The 22,002-nt window shown below is 36.6% G+C and overlaps 1 protein-coding gene across 5 annotated transcripts in view; it reads right to left on the bottom strand.

Annotated features, from left to right (window-relative positions):
• Positions 1–22,002, bottom strand: part of LOC150103432 (L-fucose kinase-like) — a 455,316-nt gene that overhangs the window by 232,031 nt on the left and 201,283 nt on the right. For all 5 annotated transcript variants that reach the window (XM_090397435.1, XM_090397431.1, XM_090397433.1 and 2 more), the window contains one exon: positions 11,950–12,126. In XM_090397435.1, the coding sequence (XP_090253561.1) occupies positions 11,950–12,126 (177 nt within the window). The remainder of the gene's footprint in view (positions 1–11,949; positions 12,127–22,002) is intronic.

Genomic DNA, 22,002 nt, shown 5'->3' with positions numbered 1-22,002 from the left:
CAAACAAGAAACACTGTAACTATAAAATAAACAATCTAAAAACTCACATAAGCGTCTTTTTTGCTTGTCCTACTATAATTATGTAATAATAAAATAGAGGGGGGATCGATAAAAAGTCAAGAAACTTTTGAAGGGATCGACGGTCAAATAAGTTTGGCGACCCCTGGTTTAGACCATATTAAGTTTAGACTTTTGCAAAATCAACAGAACTCTACCTCTCCCTTCCTACCAACCCACACCTCAAAAATTTCATTGCAATTCTTTACATCTGGGACATATCAGAAAAAAATTTCATATGTTCTTAAAAGATTATACCATTTTTTAAGTTATACTTTAAAATATCCTCTCCATCACCTAGATCATCCCTGGCATCAACAGTGATCCCTGCTCTTGTAAATTGATACATTTTGGTCAAACTGGAAACATAGTCCATATTTAACTGGATTTTATAATTAAGTGATGGGTGGAATTCACATTAGAGGCTGACCACAGAAATTATGTCCATTCAGGGATTGTAGCCCATGCCAATGAGACAAATCACTGGATCCAATAGCAAAAAACCTCCCTATTATACAGAAGTGGATAACAGGATAATATGCTGCTTCACTTAACCAAAATTTGGGGAAACTATCATCATGAGTCCATCAGCTGAATAAGCAAGATCCCTTTACTGCAGCCACAGAGTGTGCTGGTTAGGACTTCAGAATTTGCACTCAATCTAGTCTTTGTCTTCCTACTGGTGTGGCTGTATATACAGCAATCCCTCGATTAATGTGCTCTTTAAAACAGGCGCATTAATCGAAAACGCACTAATCGAATATAATAACCTATGGAAAAATGTATAATTCGTTCCTCAGATTTCTTTTTTGACCCTTAAGTTTTTTTTTTATAAAAGAATTAGGATATGACTCAGGGCCTAGTTAAAGGAAAACTATGAAGTTGAAAGACAATAAAACATATTCAGAATATAATTTATTATTCTGCTTCTTATCCAAGAATTGAGCTAACATAATTTCACGGTCATTCTGTTTTCTTTTTTTCATACAACTGACGGTATGGCCCTATTGCCTCTTCTGCATATTTTACTGGTTCCCTCTTCACCAGTGTCGGTCTCTAAGCATTGCTGCTTAAAAACTTCGATTATACGAAAACTATTTTCAAATTGTTTCTGTAAAAAATCTTTGGGCTTGTCAGTGATTAAATTTTCTTTATATTATTATTATTACGGGCAGCTCCAAGGAGTCTTTAGACTCATCGAGGGAGGCCCAACATCATGCCAAGAACGACTATTCAACATTCACACAGTATCTATCATACTTCACCTTGAACTCATTTACAGTCATGGCATCCACAACAGACTCTGGCAGCTTATTCCACTCATTTACCACTCTCCAAGTAAAAAATCTAGCTCTAACACCCTTGCTAACCACACTCTTACCAAGCTTCCATGGATGGACCCTAGTCCTCCCACTACCAGTACTATTCTCAAAAATATCTTCTGAATTAATCTTATAGAAACCCTTCAGTAATTTGAATGTCTCAATCATATCACCCCTTTTTTGCCTATCAACCAATTTCTGCAGCTCACAAATCTTCAACCTGTTCTCGTAAGGTTCATTCCATAGTCCTGCTATTATCTTGGTCACTTGTATCTGGATCCTCGCCACCTCCTCCCCATCAAGAAGAAACCCTGCCGCCCATATCTGGGCACAGTAGTCTAGATGGGGTCTTATCAAGGCTCGATACAGAGGAACAATAAACTGTCTGTCTCTGCTTGTTAAAGTATTTTTCAGCAATCAAGTAATTCGATGAGCTGATTTAGCCACTTTTGCGATGTGCCCCGTAAACTTCAACTCCCTATCCACCAACACTCCCAAATCCCTAGCCTCATCAATCTCCTGGAGTACGGTTCCACCAATGTGATATACTGCTGCTAATCTTTTCACCCCAAAATGCATAACCTTACACTTTGCCACATTAAATTGACATCCATTTTCCTTAGCCCAGTCCTCCAAACTATCCAAATCATCTTGCAAAATTTTGACATCCTGTGCACTCACTATTGCTCTACCCAACTTTGCATCATCAGCAAACAAGTGAACAATTCCTCTCAGATCCTTTCCTATATCGTTAATGAACAAAGTGAAAAGTAGTGGTCCAAGAACAGAACCCTGCGGCACACCACTAGTCACAGGCCATCTTTTGGACTCCACTCCTGAATAAACCATTCTCTGATATCTCTCCATCAACCACCCTCCTATCCATCTCACCAACTCTATATCCATCCCCATATGCTGCAGTTTACTGATTATAATTCCATGTGGTTTCCATGTATGCCTGTCAAAGGCCTTAGCAAGGTCCAGTAGAATCACTGTAAAACCATTACCCTTATCCAGTTCAGCGGTCACTGTGTTACAAAACGTGAGCAAGTTACTGAGGCATGATCTACCCTTCACAAAACCACGTTGTCTCCCATAAAGTATCATATTTTCATCTATCCAATCCTGTATTCTTCTCTTGACTAATTTCTCCAAGACCTTGACAGCGATTCCTTATATGCTAATCGGTTGGTAATTTACAACAGCAGTCTTGGAACCTCCTCTATGCAGTGGAACTATTTTCCCCTCTTACCACTCCCCCTTGGGACTAACCCAGACCTGAGACTCAAATTAAACAAAATGGTCGAAGGCACTGGCAATTCTTTAGCCGCTTCTTGTACGACATGAGCTGGTATACCATCCAATCCCGCAGATGAATTGACATTGAGGTTCTGTAATAGACTATTCACCTCCACTTCATCCATCACAATTCCCATATAAACTGTTGGTTCTTCCATTTTTGCAATGTCACCACCAGGATGATATACTCTTGCAAAGTGCTCACTCAGTAATTCTACTATATCAACTGATTCGGTTACCTCCCTACCATCGGCATTCTTTAAAATCATTCTGCCATATATATTTTTTCTTTTACTTGCAACATATTGAAAAAACTTTTTGGGATTCTCTTTAGCCTGTATGGCTAATGTTCTTTCATAATCCGCTACACTATTTCCATGTACACTATGTTGGTAACATAGTGTACATGGAAATAGTGTACTATGCCTTAAAAAAATCATCATCAAATTCCTGCCATGTACCCTCAACGGGTGTACAGGATATGATAGTACTACATGAAAAAATTACATCGTTACTAACTTCCTATCTACAATTTTCCTCCAAATCAGTCTGTTACTTGTCAAGACTCCACCATTATCAGATCTTATATTTCTATCATCTAAGGCACTTTGTACCGTATCAATCCACCTATATCTTGGCCTTCCTCTGGGTCTTTTTCCTGCCAATCTGTCAGAGAACACTTGTTTTGCTAATCTTTCCTCTCCCATTCTATTTAAGTGACCATACCACCTGAGATTAGCTCTGCTAACGCATTCCTGGATGCTGACAATGTCAAGTACTTTCCTAATATCCTCGTTTTTAATATGATATTGCCATTCATGCCATCTGTTTACACCTCTAATCTTTCTCAGGACTCTCATATCTGCGGTCTCTAGTCTTTGGTCAAGTGTTTTACTTCTGACCAAGCTCTCAGATGCATAAGTTAAAATTCGTTTGAACACTGTCTTGTATTATACAGCTAATTTAGTGTTCCGACTAATTTCTCTCATATTCCATATGAATTTATTCAAATGACTTACAACCATACCAGATTTGCTGAATCTGTTGTCTATTTCTATATTGAATTTACCATCTTCACTAAAAATTGTGCCTAAGTAGCTGAAATGTTTTACTTGTTCCACAGGTTCTCCATTCACAGCACAGTTGACATTTTCAATGATTCTGCCTATTTTCATTGTCTTTGTTGTTTTATTGCTGACCTTCATACCATATCTATTACAACAGTTATTCAATTTAGTCAGAGAATCTCGCAGACTTGTAGCGGATTTATTTAGAAGTATAACACCATCCGCATAAAGCAAATAGCTGACATTAACATCTCCAATTTTGATATTGTTAAACTGTGAATGAAATTGTTTTGTATGTTTTTATTCTTCATTCACATTTAACATAATCTACCATATACTAAGCAAGACTTGTTTAAAAATTTTTTTTAGTCCCTTGCTTAAGATTTATTATTCATGTATTATCCTTGAATTTCGTCAGCTATTATTTAATTATATAATTTTAATGTATATTATACTATTGAAAGGACTCTGTAGTAAATAACATTTATCTTATTACTTTATTCCTTCAATAATATTATGAGGAATTCTATGTATGTAACTTTTATGTGATTTATATAAACTGTAACATATATTTTATTATTATTATTTGTAAATGAAACGAAAGAGAAATTAAGTAACTAATATTTTTATTATTATTTTTCATTACTCAGTGTAAAGGTATAACCTTATGTAACGCTAATGCTTATGTTTACGTTCTGTTTTGATCGTTGCCATGGAGATAAAAATAAAACAGAATGCATGAGCGTAGGGCGTGAGCTTCGATAATTGGGAGAAGAGAAATTAATGAGTTGGACATAGTGAATAAGTTTTAGGGGGGAAGAAGGAAGGCATATAAGAGAAAAAAAAAAGGGAAACAAGACCACTGAAGGGCAGGAAATTCAAGGGAGCAGCATTCAGAAGTGTACGGAGATGAGGAGAAAACTTATATACAGCTTGAGAGTAAAGTCGGCAGTGGCAGTAATAGGATAACTAAAAGACTGGAAGATTAATGGAAGATTCAGAATAAATCCACTAAGCTTTAGAATTACTACGTATTCCTATATCGCTTTAAAGAAGGATTGTACAAAGCTCAATTTGTTATACAGTAGTACACATGGAATAATTATTCTGCCCTACAGTAAGTCCATCAAGAATTGTGTAGCGCGATAAATAATAATTCAGTTATCTTCTTGAAGAATTCTTTTAAATAGTGTTCCATCGGAGTAATAAGTGAATATAAGTTGAAAATGTGCTCACATTGAATCTGATGTGCTAAGGATTAATTCCGGTAAGAACAGTCCTATTTTATTTTATTTCAGTGTGAAGGTTTAAGTGATAGTTCTGTCTCGAATATCCTAACATTTACTGTGCCGTTCCAATGAATTTAGCCAAAATTAGAAGTTGAAAATAATTCCCCTTGAAGCAATAACTGCCGCGATTAATAATGTTATAAGTGCTTGCTAAGTGTTAAATATAGAGTGTAATTGAGTGATACCAGCAAATTTATTTAGCAAGAAATTCTGTAGTATTGATCAAAGTGAACAATCTTTGTGATTGAGAGAACTGTGAATTTTGTATCTGAAGATTTGATGTCTAATTTAATATGAATGTATTGACCTGAAGAACTAAGTTAATTGTATTATCTTATTTTCAGAGTTACATTTATGTATTTGTCATATAACCTTGTATTAAATGTTTTGTTTTGTTTTGTTGATTTCAATATAGTGTTTGCCTGATTCTTTTTCACTGCACTGTTCATAAAAAGTTCGAACCTTGCGAGAGCCCTAAGTGAAAAATATTAAATTCGGCCTGTATGAATAAGGAGACTGCTAAGTTAATTGAAAATTGATTCTACTATTTTACATAGACTAATCTGAATATAGGGTGGTGCAGTATAAATATAAATTTCCCTACATTTTGATTAGTAATCAATCAGCAATTAATTGATTTTATTAATAACAACATTACAACAAGATGGCGAACCATAGAACCAAGAAGAACATTCCAACAATATCATGTTTAATACCACTTTCCTTCATAATGTGATCCATATAGATAATGAATAACAGAGTGGATAATGTACATCCTTGTCTCACACCAGATTTAACATTAAACCATCTTCCTGTACTTCCTTCAATTCTAACTGCTGACTTAGAACTCAAATAAAGACTAAGTATTGCTTGATATAATGCCCCATTCACACCATATAACTGCAGCGTATTGAATAGCTTCTCTCTTGGCACCTTGTCATATGCCTTTTCCAAATCGACAAAACTTAAATACAGATGGTTGTTATATTCCATTGCTTTCTCGACTATTTCTCGTAAAGTGAAGATCTGTTCCTGACAGCCTCTATTTGGCCTGAATCCAGCTTGTTCTTCACCCAGCTTTTCTTCCACAATTCTTTTCAATCGTTTCTCAAGTATACTTGCATAGATCTTGCCAGGAACACTTAGTAGGGAAATACCTCTGTAATTCTCACATTCAGTTTTATTTCCCTTTTTATATATGGGTACTATGAGAGCTCTACTCCAATCATAGGGAATTCGTCCCTCTGTCCAGGCTTTCTGAACTATGCAGTGCAGCCACTGTAAGACTTTTATACCACCACACTTCAGCATTTCTGGTCAAATATCATCTACTCCTACTGCTTTTCCACATTTTAAGCCAATGATGGCTTTTTCTACTTCAAGTATGGATATGGATTCCTGACTGCATGCCTGGTCACTGTTTTTACCACTGTGCTGTCATCACTGCTTGTTTCATTTAGCAGTTTTTCAAAGTAATTATTCCATACTTCAAGGATATCTTTTTCTTCCGTTTTCATGTCACCTTTATCATCTCTAACTCCTTTTACAGCACTCTTTCCTCCATTCCTAAGCTTCTTCAACAACCTCCAGAATATTTTGCCACCTTCTTGATATTTATTTTCTATATTCTTGCCAAAGTCCTCCCATGACTTTTGTTTAGCTAGTTTTACACAGTGTTTAGCATTCTTGCATTTGTCTCTGTATTCTCTAAGAGCACAAGCAAGCTGACTTATTTACCAGGAACTTTCTTCTTTTCCCTTCACTGCCTCTTTAACTTCCTGTGTCCACCACGGAGTTCTAATTTTTCTATCCTTGTAGACAACTTCACCACATGCCTCTCTAGCTGAATCAATCAGGGCTTTCTTCAAGGCTTGCCACTGAATCTCCAATGTTTGGTTCCTGTTCTCAAACACTTTCATTTTTTCTTCAATAATCTTTGTGTATTTTAGTCTACAGTTCACATCTGAGAGCTGCTCAACTGTTATTCGCTTTAAAACTTTCTTACATGTTATTCTTTTCAATATGAAATTCAGTTTTATTCTGCTCAAGACTAAATAGTGATCGCTTCCAATTTCAAATCCTCTGTACACTCTGGTGTCCTGCACCAAGAAAAAAACATCACTATCAACAATAACATAGTCAATGAGACTTTTCTTATTCCTTGCCTCTTCTCTCCATGTGAATTTGTGCACATTTTTATGTTGGAACATGGTGTTAGTAATAACCAGTCCATGTCCTGAGTAGAAATCCAACAGGTATTTGCCATTATTATTAACTTTGCTCTTTTCTCCAAATTTTCCCAAAATATTTTTGTATGTCTCACAATCATTTCCTACTCTGCTATTTAGATCCCCAACAAGGATCAACTTTTCCTTCTTCATTGTGTCAGTTGCTTTTTCTAAAGCATCAAAAAATTCCTCCACTTCTACCTTAGTAGAACCTTCTGTGGGGCCATAGGCACAAATAAGTCTCAGTGTCCAGTTCCCCATTCTCATATTTGTCCACATTACTCTACTTGAGACTGACTGCCATTCAAGAAGATTAGCCTTGTATTTTGTGTTGAATACTATGGCTACTCCTTCTTTTCCTTGATTGTCATTGCCTGAATATAACATTTTGTATTTATTGCTCAGAAATATCTCACCAGTTTTCTTCTTTTTTGTTTCAGTCACACGTATTATGTCGATCTGGTACTTATCTAATTCCTCAGCTAGCTCCATTTCTTTGTCATTCAGACTTCTTATGTTGATAGTACCAATCTTTAACATTGGTGATGTTGAGGTGGGGTGTGTTTTCAGATTTGTTCCAGTGCTGAATTTTCGCTGTTCGCCCTGGTTCCCTGGCAAAAACAACGGGGGGCCTTGTTTAATCGGGCGACGCCCCAGACGGCATGAAATTTTGTCATGTTGTACCATAATTTTTTTATTTGGGTTTAACCAATAAGAATACAATTTGGTCAGCAAAATCCCAAATTGCCTCCTTAAAAAAAAAAAAAAAAAAAAAAAAAAAAAATTGTAAAATATTTCAAATCAGTAACTAAATTATTTCATCCTGCTGAGCGATTTTTTAAAATAGTTAGCCATAAAAAATGTATAGCTCGAAATTTTTTTAAATCTGTAACATTTATTTTTAAGATGTATATAGGCACACTAATCGAATTTGGGTATCGAAAAAAAATGACGCACTTATTGAAAATGCACTAATCGGGGGCACATTAATCAAGGAATTGCTGTACAAGCAACCATAGTTCATATCTTTGCACCCATAACGATGCTTATAATAAATTTAGTTTAATCCTTTATCCAAGTGTGAGCAAACAAAGTTTGCACCTGAAGTATCTTCAGGACTGGGGTAAGGTGGTACAACACCAGGGCAACTTGTTGCAAAGGTGGAGCAAGCTACCAACATTCCTGTCTCAGTATCTCCTATAATGCAAAACACATTTCCTTGCGGGTATGTCTAATGTTATGCATTAAGGGAAGGGCCACTACCCAGACTAGTTTCGACCTTTATTGAGGTCTCTTCAGTGGGAGCCAGGCCCAAGTTGAGATACCAGGCAGAAGCATTAGCAGGTCATCTCTACCTATCGGAGTTGCCAAATGGTGTGCCACCCTTTTTTAATAAATTACTCTGGATTTAGAGAAAGATGTTGAAAGTTTATTTTTCACTTGGTTAGAGTATAATAAATTTAGTTTAATCCTTTATCCAAGTGTGAGCAAACAAAGTTTGCACCTGAAAGTATCTTCAGGACTGGGGTAAGGTGGTACAACACCAGGGCAACTTGTTGCAAAGGTGGAGCAAGCTACCAACATTCCTGTCTCAGTATCTCCTATAATGCAAAACACATTTCCTTGCGGATATGTTTAATGTTATGCATTAAGGGAAGGGCCACTACCCAGACTAGTTTCGACCTTTATTGAGGTCTCTTCAGTGGGAGCCAGGCTCAAGCTGAGATGCCAGGCAGAAGCATTAGCAGGTCATCTCTACCTATCGGAGTTGCCAAAAAATGGTGTGCCACCCTTTTTTAATAAATTACTCTGGATTTAGAGAAAGATGTTGAAAGTATATTTTTCACTTGGTTAGAGTATAATAAATTTAGTTTAATCCTTTATCCAAGTGTGAGCAAACAAAGTTTGCGCCTGAAGTATCTTCAGGACTGGGGTAAGGTGGTACAACACCAGGGCAACTTGTTGCAAAGGTGGAGCGAGCTACCAACACTCCTGTCTCAGTATCTCCTATAATGCAAAACACATTTCCTTGCGGATATGTTTAATGTTATGCATTAAGGGAAGGGCCACTACCCAGACTAGTTTCGACCTTTATTGAGGTCTCTTCAGTGGGAGCCAGACTCAAGCTGAGATGCCAGGCAGAAGCATTAGCAGAAAAAGGGTGGCACACCATTTCTCAACTCCGATAGGTAGAGACGACCTGCTAATGCTTCTGCCTGGTATCTCAACTTGGGCCTGGCTCCCGCTGAAGAGACCTCAATAAAGGTCGAAACTAGTCTGGGTAGTGGCCCTTCCCTTAATGCATAACATTAGACATATCTGCAAGGAAATGTGTTTTGCATTATAGGAGATACTGAGTGTTGGTATCTTGCTCCACCTTTGCAACGAGTTCTCTGGTGTTGTACCACCTTACCCCAGTCCTGAAGATACTTCAGGCACAAACTTTGTTTGCTCACACTTGGATAAAGGATTAAACTAAATTTATTATACTCTAACCAAGCGAGAAATAAACTTTCAACATAATGATGCTTCTTAAGAATTATCTTTAGTAATATGAAAATTTATACACAACACAATAACTTAATTCTTTAATCTTTGAACTAATTTGCTCTTTAATATTTTCATGTTCTTACTGCTATCATGTATATTCTGATCTCGCACTGCAATTATAAGAAAAAAGTTTAAGGAAAAAAATTATATTTAGTTACATGATCTTCTTTAACACATTCAGGTCAGTGCGGTAGTAGCTCACTCTTCGTAAACCTTAAGAATTATCTTTAGTAATATGAAAATTTATACACAACACAATAACTTAATTCTTTAATCTTTGAACTAATTTGCTCTTTAATATTTTCATGTTCTTACTGCTATCATGTATATTCTGATCTCGCACTGCAATTATAAGAAAAAAGTTTAAGGAAAAAAATTATATTTAGTTACATGATCTTCTTTAACACATTCAGGTCAGTGCGGTAGTAGCTCACTCTTCGTAAACCTAATTATCTGGTGAAGCAAGCGAAATTACCAGCAATTTCATTCCTGCATGTCATCAAACATGCTACCTTTCCTAATAGTTTCTTCAATTGTAACTAATCCTCCACTAAGGAGAGGGGGGAGGAATAGGTGAAAAGGAATTCTTTTCAGAATATATTAAAAAATTATAATAATTAAATAGAATGGTATATTTGATTATTAGTTAATATACTGGATTTACTAAAGGATGAAAAGAATGGCAAATATAAGGAGGAGAAAGAATAGGCGTGAATAAAAATACTTTCAGTACTGCAAAATGGATTATGAATAATTTACGTCTGTAATATTATATGTGCACTTGTGTTATGAGTATCTGGGGATTAGTGAAGAATATGTGATTCTATAAACTCCAGACTTTCTTATTTGCATTTTATGATGGACATAATTAAAAAATAAATTTATGAATAGATGGAAAAAGATTTGTTTGCAAAATATAAATCACTAACAGCCACTATACTGCAAATGCAAAAAAAACAAGTAGTCATATTGTATCAGTGGTTATGGAAGATTTGAAGTTCGAATCTTTGAGTACTAAAAAGTTTCTGAATGAAGAAGAGAAATGGGGATTATGGGGAGTACTGGTATCAGCAAATCTATGGATAGGATTTAAGATTTGTGACAGAAGGTCATTGCTATATATAGGAGGAAAAGCATGGACAAGAGTATAAAATATTGGGATACTACAGCACTGATAAAGAGGTCTGGTGAGAGGAAGCCAACCACCACAATATGCAATGAATGATCAGAGATGAAACTGGCAATCCAATCACAAAGGACAGGTGTGAGACCATAAGATGGTAGCTTAGTAAAAAGATTCACTGACAAACATGAAAATGTTTCTTGGAAATATAAAAAGTAACCAAATTAGTTTGCTAATTTTTCTATGATCTGTGTTCAAAGGCAGGCAAAGTTAGCAGGGCAATCTGATGTATATAGAATGAGAATAGAAGAATCTGTGTTATTGGAGATCATAATTAACTGGTGGCTCTCAGGTGGTGAAGAAGTTGATTATTGATTACCTTCTCCATCATTTTCAAGAGGTGAGGATCATAGTTTTGATTTTTTTTTTTTTTTTTTTGTTAATTTTTAGGGAAAAGCTTGCTTCCATACTGTTAGGTAGATGCCAGATGGGTATGACAGCTTATATAGTTGATATAGGGATGAGTGTTATTCTGGAGCACAGGTTTTTAGCACATATGGAGGTACAAGGAGACTTATTAGGATCAAGACTGTTTGATTATTTATTTTTCTGATATCTTTCTGACAAATGATCAAAGGAGACACGCTGGATAAATAGTAAACTTCGAGGAGGAGGAGGGGAAGTAAAATTTACCTTAGTTGCCTACACAAGATGTGGAAGAAAACACTGATCTAAGGATAAGGCAGACCTCTTGACATCTTGAAAAGATGTCTGCCTTATCTCCAGGATATCTTTAGGATATGTGTTCAAGATGAGCAGATTAAATCCAAATAATCCTAGATAGCTTGAGATAAATCTCATGTTCAACTGGTTAAATATTGAAGGCATAAAGCTAGTAATTTATGATTGTTAATTAATATATCTTTCAATAGGTTTTTGTTGTTAATGGGTTTTGAACTTTGACATGAAATGATATATTAATAGTTATATGAATGCAAAAAAATTAAAACATACATTAAATGAGGTAGTAGCATGAACACCTAATAAAAAGCAGTCCTTTCCTATGACTAATTTCCCAACTTCTAATTGAGAATGACTTATTACTGTTCCTTTTCCAATACTGTAGTCTTCCACAGTGGACAATAAAGAGTTAATCAATAAAATATCTTTGGGAGGAGAGAACATTTTATCCTAAGGAAAAGATAAAATTCATTGAACTTCAAAAATCTTATTAAGAATTTAAAACAAAAATTTATATGGTATCTGTTAAGTAAATTGGTATATTTATAACTCTTCAACTTAATAAAAATTATATATATATTTTTTTATCTTCAATTAAATGCATTTCATCTATTTCTCCACAGAAGCTGCCATTTCTTATTAAAAAGTTGAGAAGAAGCTTTCTAAGTAAGACATTCATTCCATAAACAGAATTTAAACAAAAATAATTAAGAGTTTTCCAACTCTGTGATGTAGTTTTACTAAACTGATTGCATTAATGTTATTTATTTTTAACTACAGTTTTAATTATCCTGTTCTAGTTAAACCTGTAAGACTCTAAACAACATCTCCACACCTAATTACCTGCCACCTTTTGACATATTCCATCACTAAGTATTCATTTAAAGTGATTTAACTCACCATTCTATTCAGTGAATGTAAATATTCTTTCCTCATGGCACAGATGATAGCTCTTGGAGACATGTGACTAGTGGCACGCCACAGGGCTCTGTTCTTGCACTACTATTTAATTTGTACATTAACGATATAAGAATGATCTGAGAGGAACTATTCAGTTTGATGATGATGCAAAACTGAGTAGAGCAATAGTCAATAAAGATGTTACAATTTTGCAGGATGATTGAAATAGACTGGTAGTATGATCATATGATACCTAATCCCAATTTTTTAGTACAACTTGGGCATACAATTTATACCCCCTTATCTAACTCATACAGGCAGAGTATCCAAATGAAGGGCTCCCATAAAAAGCTGGCTTGTTTAACAACAAAAGAGAGAAAAATGCTCAAAAATACAGTTTCTATGGAAATTCTAATTCATAGCAATTCATGAAATGCTTGATAATGGCCAAAAGAAAAATAATTTCCATTAAAATTCATACTCATAAACTCTGGGATTTTTAACATGTTAACACTGGGAGGTGCCTTACACATATTGCAGGCCTCAGGCAGGAAGTCGCTTGACTCTATATCATATTCTTTCCACATATGGCAGGTACACAATGTTTATATATGACAAGAACCATACATAATAACATTATTTTGCCAATATATGATTGATGACATAAAAGAAATATGATAAAGGAAATTACAGAAAATGCAGAAAATGATGAAAAATCACACATTAACAAAACACAAGGGATTGGTAGGATTATATGTAAAGCACATACACAAAATAATATGAAAAGTGCAAATATAAAGAATAATCAGGAACATACAACAAAGATCGTAATAAACTAAATATGTGCAATCTGTTTCATTAAAATCAAAAATAACCTGAAAACTTTAGCATTCCACTTTATAATTGGCCACCTCCACTTAGAAAGAGGGAGGAAACTGTAAATTAAAGGAATATGGTACAATATACAGTATTTTTTAATTCAAATTTTAATTAAAAGTAATGCGGTTTGTGTAGAAAAGGGCTCATTTTGTGTTTGAAAAATTATTTTTTCATAATGTAACTTCTGATTTAGAATTTTTGATATTTTCAATCTAAATTTTTTATTTGAATGATATTGTTTGCATATATTTAATTCATTATGAAAATTTAGTTCATGAAAGTGTCTCTGCAGAACAGTTGAAAGAATGAAGGAACAATGATTGTGCTCTTCAACTGAAAAAGTCCCAAGTTCAATCATCAATTCTCATCATGAAGAGAGAAATCATTATAAGCTTTTTTCAAATGAAGGTGAGATAACCAATCATATAAGGAAGTAACAGGTTTTTCATCTTTGGTTTTTCATCCTGTAAACAGGCAAAGAGACAAACTGGCTAGAGTAAATATGTAAATGGACAAAAATATCATTAGTTGGGAATAAATGGTGGATAGATGCTGTGGACAGCAGGTTGTGTGGTGTGGAATGCACTGCCACTATTAGTCCTTGGACTGCTGGATGTCATATAATAATGATTATTATTCTTATTTCAAGCAAATTACATTAATTTAAACTAAGGTAATATTTAAAAATCAACATTAATTCTGCATTTTAATTTTTATAATTTCGTACTCTTATAATTCTTTCTGATATGCCTCATTATTGTTTACAGTTATACTTTTCATGTGCTGTTTTGCATTCATTATGTTTAGTTCATGCCAATCCTTGGTGCTATGTCATTAATGTATGATTTCTTGCCATTTCCTTTGTTCTGTTTCCCACAACTTCCTTTATTTATGTATAGTTCTCTGCCATAAATAAATATTGTTCTCTCAACAATAGGATTTCCTTCCTTTATCTAGTGATTGGCACATTATTTGCTAGGAAATTCAGTTTGCTATCATGAAGGGTTCGAGCTTTTACTGTTTGCAACAGTGAGCTTAAAACACACTGGTTCTATGGATCTTAAGCCAGGACATTTTTACTGTTAACTACATATCATCATTCTGTTATAGTGATGTCTGCTACATATAATGAGTGTTTGCTGTATTCTAAACCATACAGCTCCAAACCATAATTTGGGTAACAGTTAACTAATAACTCTATTAATCTATTAATAACTATATTAATCTGATAATCTGAATAATACAGGAATATAGATGTCAAGAATACACAAAATTCATTGTTCCTGCGGCGTTTTTTATGTAGGTAAGATAGGAAGATCTGGTGAAAGCAGTATGTCAGGATCCAGTTGGAAAGATTTCAACATTCTTTACATACAAATCTCTTTGTGTGTAAACAATGCTGAAATTTTAAAGAGGCCTCAGAAATGCTCCATACCACCGCTACACAGTGTAATAAAAACCAAGAAACATATTGGTTTTTATTATACTGTATCAAAAATCTAAGAAACAGATCTGTGATATGACATGCATTATTATTATTATGAGGATTAACATAGTAATAATATTACAGATCTCCATGGAGTCCAAAGACTCATCGCAGGGAGGCAAACACTGTTACACACAAAGCCCATCAAACTGTGCTTTAAACTCATTCAATGCATCTGCATTCACCATAATTTCAGGCAAGACATTCAACTCACCAACCACTTCCCATGCAAAGAACCTGCTCCTTATGCCCCTACTCACACTGTCCTTATACAACTTCCAAGTATATTATTATCAACAGACCTCCATGAAGTCAAGAGACTCATCGTGGGAGGTCCCACACTCATATGCACAGCTCATAATACCTTGACTTAAATGCATTCACTATCCCTGCACTCACCACACTCTCAGGCAATGCATTCCAATCACCCACCACTCTCCATGCAAAAAATCTACTTCTCATACCCATATTATACAGCTTCCAGGGATGGCCTCTCATTCTCCCTATCTCCAGATATTCTATGAAAAATCTTATTCACGCTAATCCGGTAATTACCCCTTACCAATTTATATGTCTTGATCATGTCTCCTCCCTCTTCCTTCTAGTTACTAGGCTCTGTAATTTGCATTCTCTCAATCTGTCCTTATATTCCACATTCCAGAGACCAGAAAACAACTTAGTCAATCGTTGTCTCCTGCCCCTCTTCAACATCTTCATCATACTTTTGAAAACCTGGTAACCAAATCTGTGCATAGTAATTCAAATGCCCATTCTACGAAATAACCCATTCTATGAAAAATTTCTTCCACATTAAATTGGTAACAACCCTTTACCAACTTAAATGTGTCAATCATATCCCCTCTCTTCCTCCTATTCACAAGGTTTTGCAAACTGCATTCCCTCAATCTTTCCTCATATCCCACATCCCAAAGACCTTAAGTCAGTCTTTTCTGAACCCTTTCCAACATATTCTAATCACCACCATGAAAACCAAGGGACCAAATCTGTTCACTATGAGGCCTAATGAAGGCCTTATACAATGGAACCAAAACCTCTCTATTTCTAAAAGTTAAGTTCCTCTGCATCATTACCAAAATCTGATGTCTTCACAACTTGTGCAATTTGACCTCTGAATATCATATCAGAGGTCAAATTGCACAAGTTGTGAAGACATCAGAGTCCAAGACCACTCTAAGGTTTCTTATCTCCTCAACGTCCTCCAAAATTTCCCTGCCAAGTGTATACTTTGCATCCTGTTGTTGACTACCAAATTTCAGAACCTTACACTTGGCAACACTGAAATGACAGTTCCATACTGTTGCCCCACTCTGGACTATACAATTTATTCAAGTCCTCCTGTAAGGCCACAACATCTGCTTGATTCCTCGTCACTCTCCCCAGTTTTGCATCATCTGAAAACAGATGTATATCACCATTTCAGCCTATCCCAATATCATTAATATACAGATTAAATAATAATGGTCCCAAAACTGACCCTTGGGCACCGCACTAGTGACTTTGCTCCTTTGAGATAGCCCCCAACCCCACATACACTACTTGCTGATACCTATCACTCAACATCTGGTGAGTGTTAGTTTTGAGATAGCCCCCCCCCTTGCATACATATGATACCTATCACTCTATCATTCACCATCTGCTTCAGTTTACTGACATGATGTGACAATCTATCAAAAGCCTTTGCAAAACTAAGTTTATCACTGTACCAGCATCCCCATTGTCCAATACGTGTGTACGTGTGTAGAGGCTTAAGTGCTGTGAGGACATCATGTTGGAGGCTTAATGGATTTTTTACAACACTCAAAAAGAATTAAAATAGAATTTAATAATTCCTATATTTCGTCCTAGTCACTAGGACATCTACGGGGATTACAAAAACAATTAATGTAACATATACACAAATAACAAACAATACTAAGCCCAACCATATGGGTGACACTAAAGTCCTATCTAGGTAGAGCGCCCTCTAAGGCAGTAGTAGGTGGCCTGGAATGTAAGGTGGGAACTCTGGTGATGAGTGTTTCCCAAATCTTCGGAAGCTTAATACAACCGTATTTATTGAGATTTGGTTGGTTTTTGAGAGCTGCTGCTTCTAAGAAAAGTCTCTCTTTCTTGAATTTGCTGTGGTGGAGCATGGTGGTTTTCTTCCATGATACCCTGTGGGTGGTGTCCAAAACATGGTCAGCCAAGCCTGAATGGCCATAGTTGTGTTTGAAGATGTAAGACTTGTGTTCCTCTAGACGGATGGATGCTGATCTGCCTATCTGTCCAAAGTACGCCAGCTTACAGGAACAGGGTACTTTGTAAACTCCTGGCAGAGAGAGAGGAAGGAGCTGATCTTTCGTACAACGGATAAGGGTAGCAAGTTTGCGGTAGGGCTTATATGCTGTGTGTAGGTTGTACTGTTTTAGTATCTTGGCTATTTTTTCGGATGTGCCACGGATGTAGGGTATGGTGATGGCATTTTTAAAATCTTGTTGACGAGAAGGACGGGGAATGGGGGAGGAGTTGATTATTTTTTTGATACTGTGATCGCTGTAGCCATTGGAGAGGAAAGTGCTGTGTATGTGGTTAAGCTCAGTAGTGAGGGCGGTTCTAGATAGTCGTAGTTTTGACTTACCGTATTGCTTGGATTTGTGTGCTAATTCTTCTCCATGGATGATTAATGGATGAAAAAATCCATTAAGCCTCCAACATGAATGTCCTCACAGCACTTAAGCCTCTACACACGTATTCTAATCATCCATGGATTAGCACGCAAATCCAAGCAATACGGTAAGTCAAAACTACGACTATCTAGGCAACTAAATAGGCTGGCCTTTTTAAAACGATGTCGGGATACAAGAGTGATACCAAACTGCGTTAAAATGAAGATCAATTTCCATTCCAAAAAAGCACTTCGTATATATAACTGTGCCAGCCGGGGATTACTCCACGAGCAAATTGTCTCCACACGTGCTACCCTCGCAGTGACGAACACCGCCATTGGCTCCTTACATTCAGAGCTCTCCACCATTCTTAACCCTGAACTTTGGTCGATTCTCTCTGGCATTTCGGAAACTTCCGCACAGAGAGAATTCCAAAAAATAAAAAATAAACACATCAAGAAATATAGCAACCTTGTGAAAAAACAAACCAGAACCACAAATTCAACCGCTCCAGACAGTAATAAACCTCTCTTCCAAAAGGCTCAAAACGATGCCATCAGCGCCCTTTGCCTCGGCCGTAATTTTACCATTGCTCCAAAGGAAATGCCAGTGCTTGACGTAATGGTGAACATCGAACGGAGAATCGGTTGCTTACCGTCGGAGATAGCTAACAGCATCAGACTTGACGTAGCCAACATTCTCATGCATTCTTCGCCGCCAAAAAGTAATTTATCATATGCCCAACGCATGGCTCTCCTGAAACTACGTAAAGAAAAAAGTATTGTCATCACCAGAGCAGATAAGGGTAATGCCACAGTCGTTCTTAATACCAGTGAATACAATCGTAAAATGAACATTATCCTCCGCAATCGCGCTACCTACATCCCACTAGAACACGACCCCACAAAAACACAAGTTAAGAAACTAAAAATCTTACTCAAAAAAGTATCTTCCTGGCCCCCTGACGTCACAAAAAAACTTAAACCTTTCCGCTCCCGTCCCCCCCGAATATACGGTTTACCAAAAATCCACAAACCCAATTCCCCACTCAGGCCTATAGTAGATGCCACCAATGCACCTTGCTATAGACTATCTAAACAGCTGGCCAACTCTCTGATCCCCCTCACCGGAAGGTCCCCTTCCTATATAAAAAACTCAACCCACTTTAAAGCCCTCACAGAAAATTTAATTGAATAAGACAGACATATTGGTAAGCTTTGATATCTCCTCTTTGTTTACCAATATTCCCTTAATTGACACCTTATCTCTCTTAGAAAACGTTTTTCCCTCTGACATCTTAGATCTCTTTTCCTTTGCCATTAACTCTGGGTATTTCTCTTGGAACAAAAAAATCTACAAGCAGATAGAGGGAACTGCCATGGGTTCCCCCCTCTCACCCCCCCCCTTACCAATTTCTATATGGAAGATTTCGAAAAACGAGCCATAGACTCAGCCCCACTCAAACCTTCTATCTGGCTAAGATATGTAGATGATGTGTTCTCTATTTGGCCTCATGGCCCAGACACGTTAGACGCCTTCCTCAGTCATCTCAATAGTCTACATCCAAGAATCCAGTTCACTATGGAAAAGGAAAAGAACAATTGTTTACCCTTCCTAGACACCTTAGTCACACGCCTGCCTAATGATACACTTACCTTCACCGAATACAGAAAACCCACACACACAGGCAGATACATTCACAAACTCTCCCACCACCACCCCTCTCAAAAATATGGCATTATTAAAACTCTTACCAAGAGAGCCCACAATCTTTGTTGCAGTGGAACCGCCCTCACTACTGAGCTTAACCACATACACAGCATTTTCCTCTCCAATGGCTACAGCAATCACAGTATCAAAAAAATAATCAACTCCTCCCCCATTCCCCATCCTTCTCGTCAACAAGATTTTAAAAATGCCATCACCATACCCTACATCCGTGGCACATTCAAAAAAAATAGCCAAGATACTAAAACAGTACAACCTACACACAGCATATAAGCCCCACCGCAAACTTGCTACCCTTATCCGTTCTACGAAAGATCAGCTCCTTCCTCTCTCTCTCTGCCAGGAGTTTACAAAGTACGCTGTTCCTGTAAGCTGGCATACTTTGGACAGACAGGAAGATCAGCATCCATCCGTCTAGAGGAACACAAGTCTTACTTCTTCAAACACAACTATGGCCATTCAGGCTTGGCTGACCATGTTTTGGACACCACCCACAGGGTATCATGGAAGAAAACCACCATGCTCCACCACAGCAAATTCAAGAAAGAGAGACTTTTCTTAGAAGCAGCAGCTCTCAAAAACCAACCAAATCTCAATAAATACGGTTGCATTAAGATTCCGAAGATTTGGGAAACACTCATCACCAGAGTTCCCACCTTACATTCCAGGCCACCTACTACTGCCCTTAGAGGGCGCTCTACCTAGATAGGACTTTAGTGTCACCCACGTGGTTGGGCTTACAAAAATATTAATTGTTTTTGTAATCCCCATAGATGTGCTAGTGACTAGGACGAAATATAGGAAGTATTAAATTCTATTTTAATTCTTTTTGAGTGTTGTAAAAAATCCATTAAGCCTCCAACATGAAAACCTTGTCCAATACATTTGTCAGTCTAACACCATCTGCTTCAGTTTACTGACATGATGTGACAATCTATCAAAAGCCTTTGCAAAATCTAAGTTTATCACTGTACATGCATCCCCCTTGTCCAATACATTTGTCACCTTATTATAGTACATAAACAAGTTTGTAAAACATGACCTCCCGTTAACAAACCCATGCTGACAAGCACAAAGAATACCACTGTTATCAATCCACATTTGTACACTATCTCTCACCAACCTCTCCAATACCTTAACTACAATCCCAGATATACAGATTAGCCTATAATTTGTTGCCTTGGCCTTATCACCACTTTTGTAAATTGGAACCATTTTGCCTTCCTTCCACTCCTTTGGAATTAATGGTGTTGCAAGATTCTTGTTAAAGAGGTAGGCCAAGGCTGATGCTAACTCTCTGGAACGTTCCCTTAAGACATATGATCATCAAGTCTTATTACCTTATTGAAATCTAGCTTACTTTTACTCCTTATTTACCTCTTGCTTGCTCACCATTAAGTCGTCTTTCATTTCATTTTCCACATTTGAGCTTCTAATTTCACACTAAAGATATAACACCTTGATGAAATGCTCACTGAATATCTCGACTATGTCCTCTGCACCAGTTATTAATCTCCCACTTTCATCCATTAATATCATTTTTATAATAATTCTTCTTTTGACTTGCAACATACCAAAGAAACTCAGTTTTTCTAGGCCTGATTTGCTAATTTTGCTCGTACTGCATGTTTGTTGACCTTACCAAATGAATCACTCTCCATGCCTGCTCTTTATACGCATCGTACAGCTTATTTTACCATTATTCATCTTGTGCTGTCTCCAAAGTGCCTTCTTCTTCTTCCAGATTTCATGCTTAATCCCTCATTCATCCATTTTACACTTACCTTTTTCAGTCTTCTGACCTTCAGAAGACATTCACAGACTGATGCTGTTACATATTTCTTTGTCTGTTCCCAAGCATTATTTATTTCCTTACTGCTCAACTCTTGCTAGCCACAGCTCATGTGATCACTTCATGATCACTCTCACCAACTGGAGGCAAGTGTAAAACTCAAATGACAATGACATCCTCTGATGAATGATCAGATTCAAAATTCTTGATCCGTGCATGTCCTCCTTTACATACTGCCTGAGATAGTTGTCTCTCTCAAGAACTCTAGAAATTCATTTTCCTTATTCCCAAATGCTATTTCTTCATTTCAATCTATACTGCCATAATTAAAATAACTCATAATAATCCCTTTCCTTGTTCACTAACTGAAGCTGCTTATATATTTCTTCATCACCACCCTCCACATTCCCTGGCCTATAGAAACATCCAACTAAATATCTTTCCTTGTCAAACTAAATCTCACATCAACTGCCTCAAAATCATTGCCACTATTTCCCTCTTTCATGTTTACCTTATGTGGACATAATTCCCCCTGCTATCATCAGCAGCACTCCTCCTTTCTATCCTCACAAAAGACACTGTACCCTTCCATTTCTATTCCCATTAGGATATCATCTTCATCCAACCAAGTTTCACTTATTCCAATAAGTTTGAGGTGAATAAACTCAATCAATGAAACAATTTCATCTCCCTTATTTTTGATACTACTGGCATTTGTAAAAAAACATAGCAGTTCACTTTAAGGTCTATAACCAGTCCTACCTGAGTCACTTATTGGTTGTGATTTCCCCACCACACATGCCTTTGCCTAATCACGTTTATTACTGCTTACCATATCCATCCGCTAAGTCTCAACTCAAACTCATCCACCCACA

This window comes from Typopeltis vanoorti, chromosome 9 (assembly GCF_054136105.1).
Source record: "Typopeltis vanoorti isolate ZY-2024b chromosome 9, IOZ_Tvanoo_1.0, whole genome shotgun sequence".
Classification (NCBI taxonomy): Eukaryota; Metazoa; Arthropoda; class Arachnida; order Uropygi; family Thelyphonidae; genus Typopeltis; species Typopeltis vanoorti.
The sequence above is the reverse complement of the archived record's forward strand: the minus strand, read 5'-3'. Positions and strand labels throughout refer to the sequence as shown.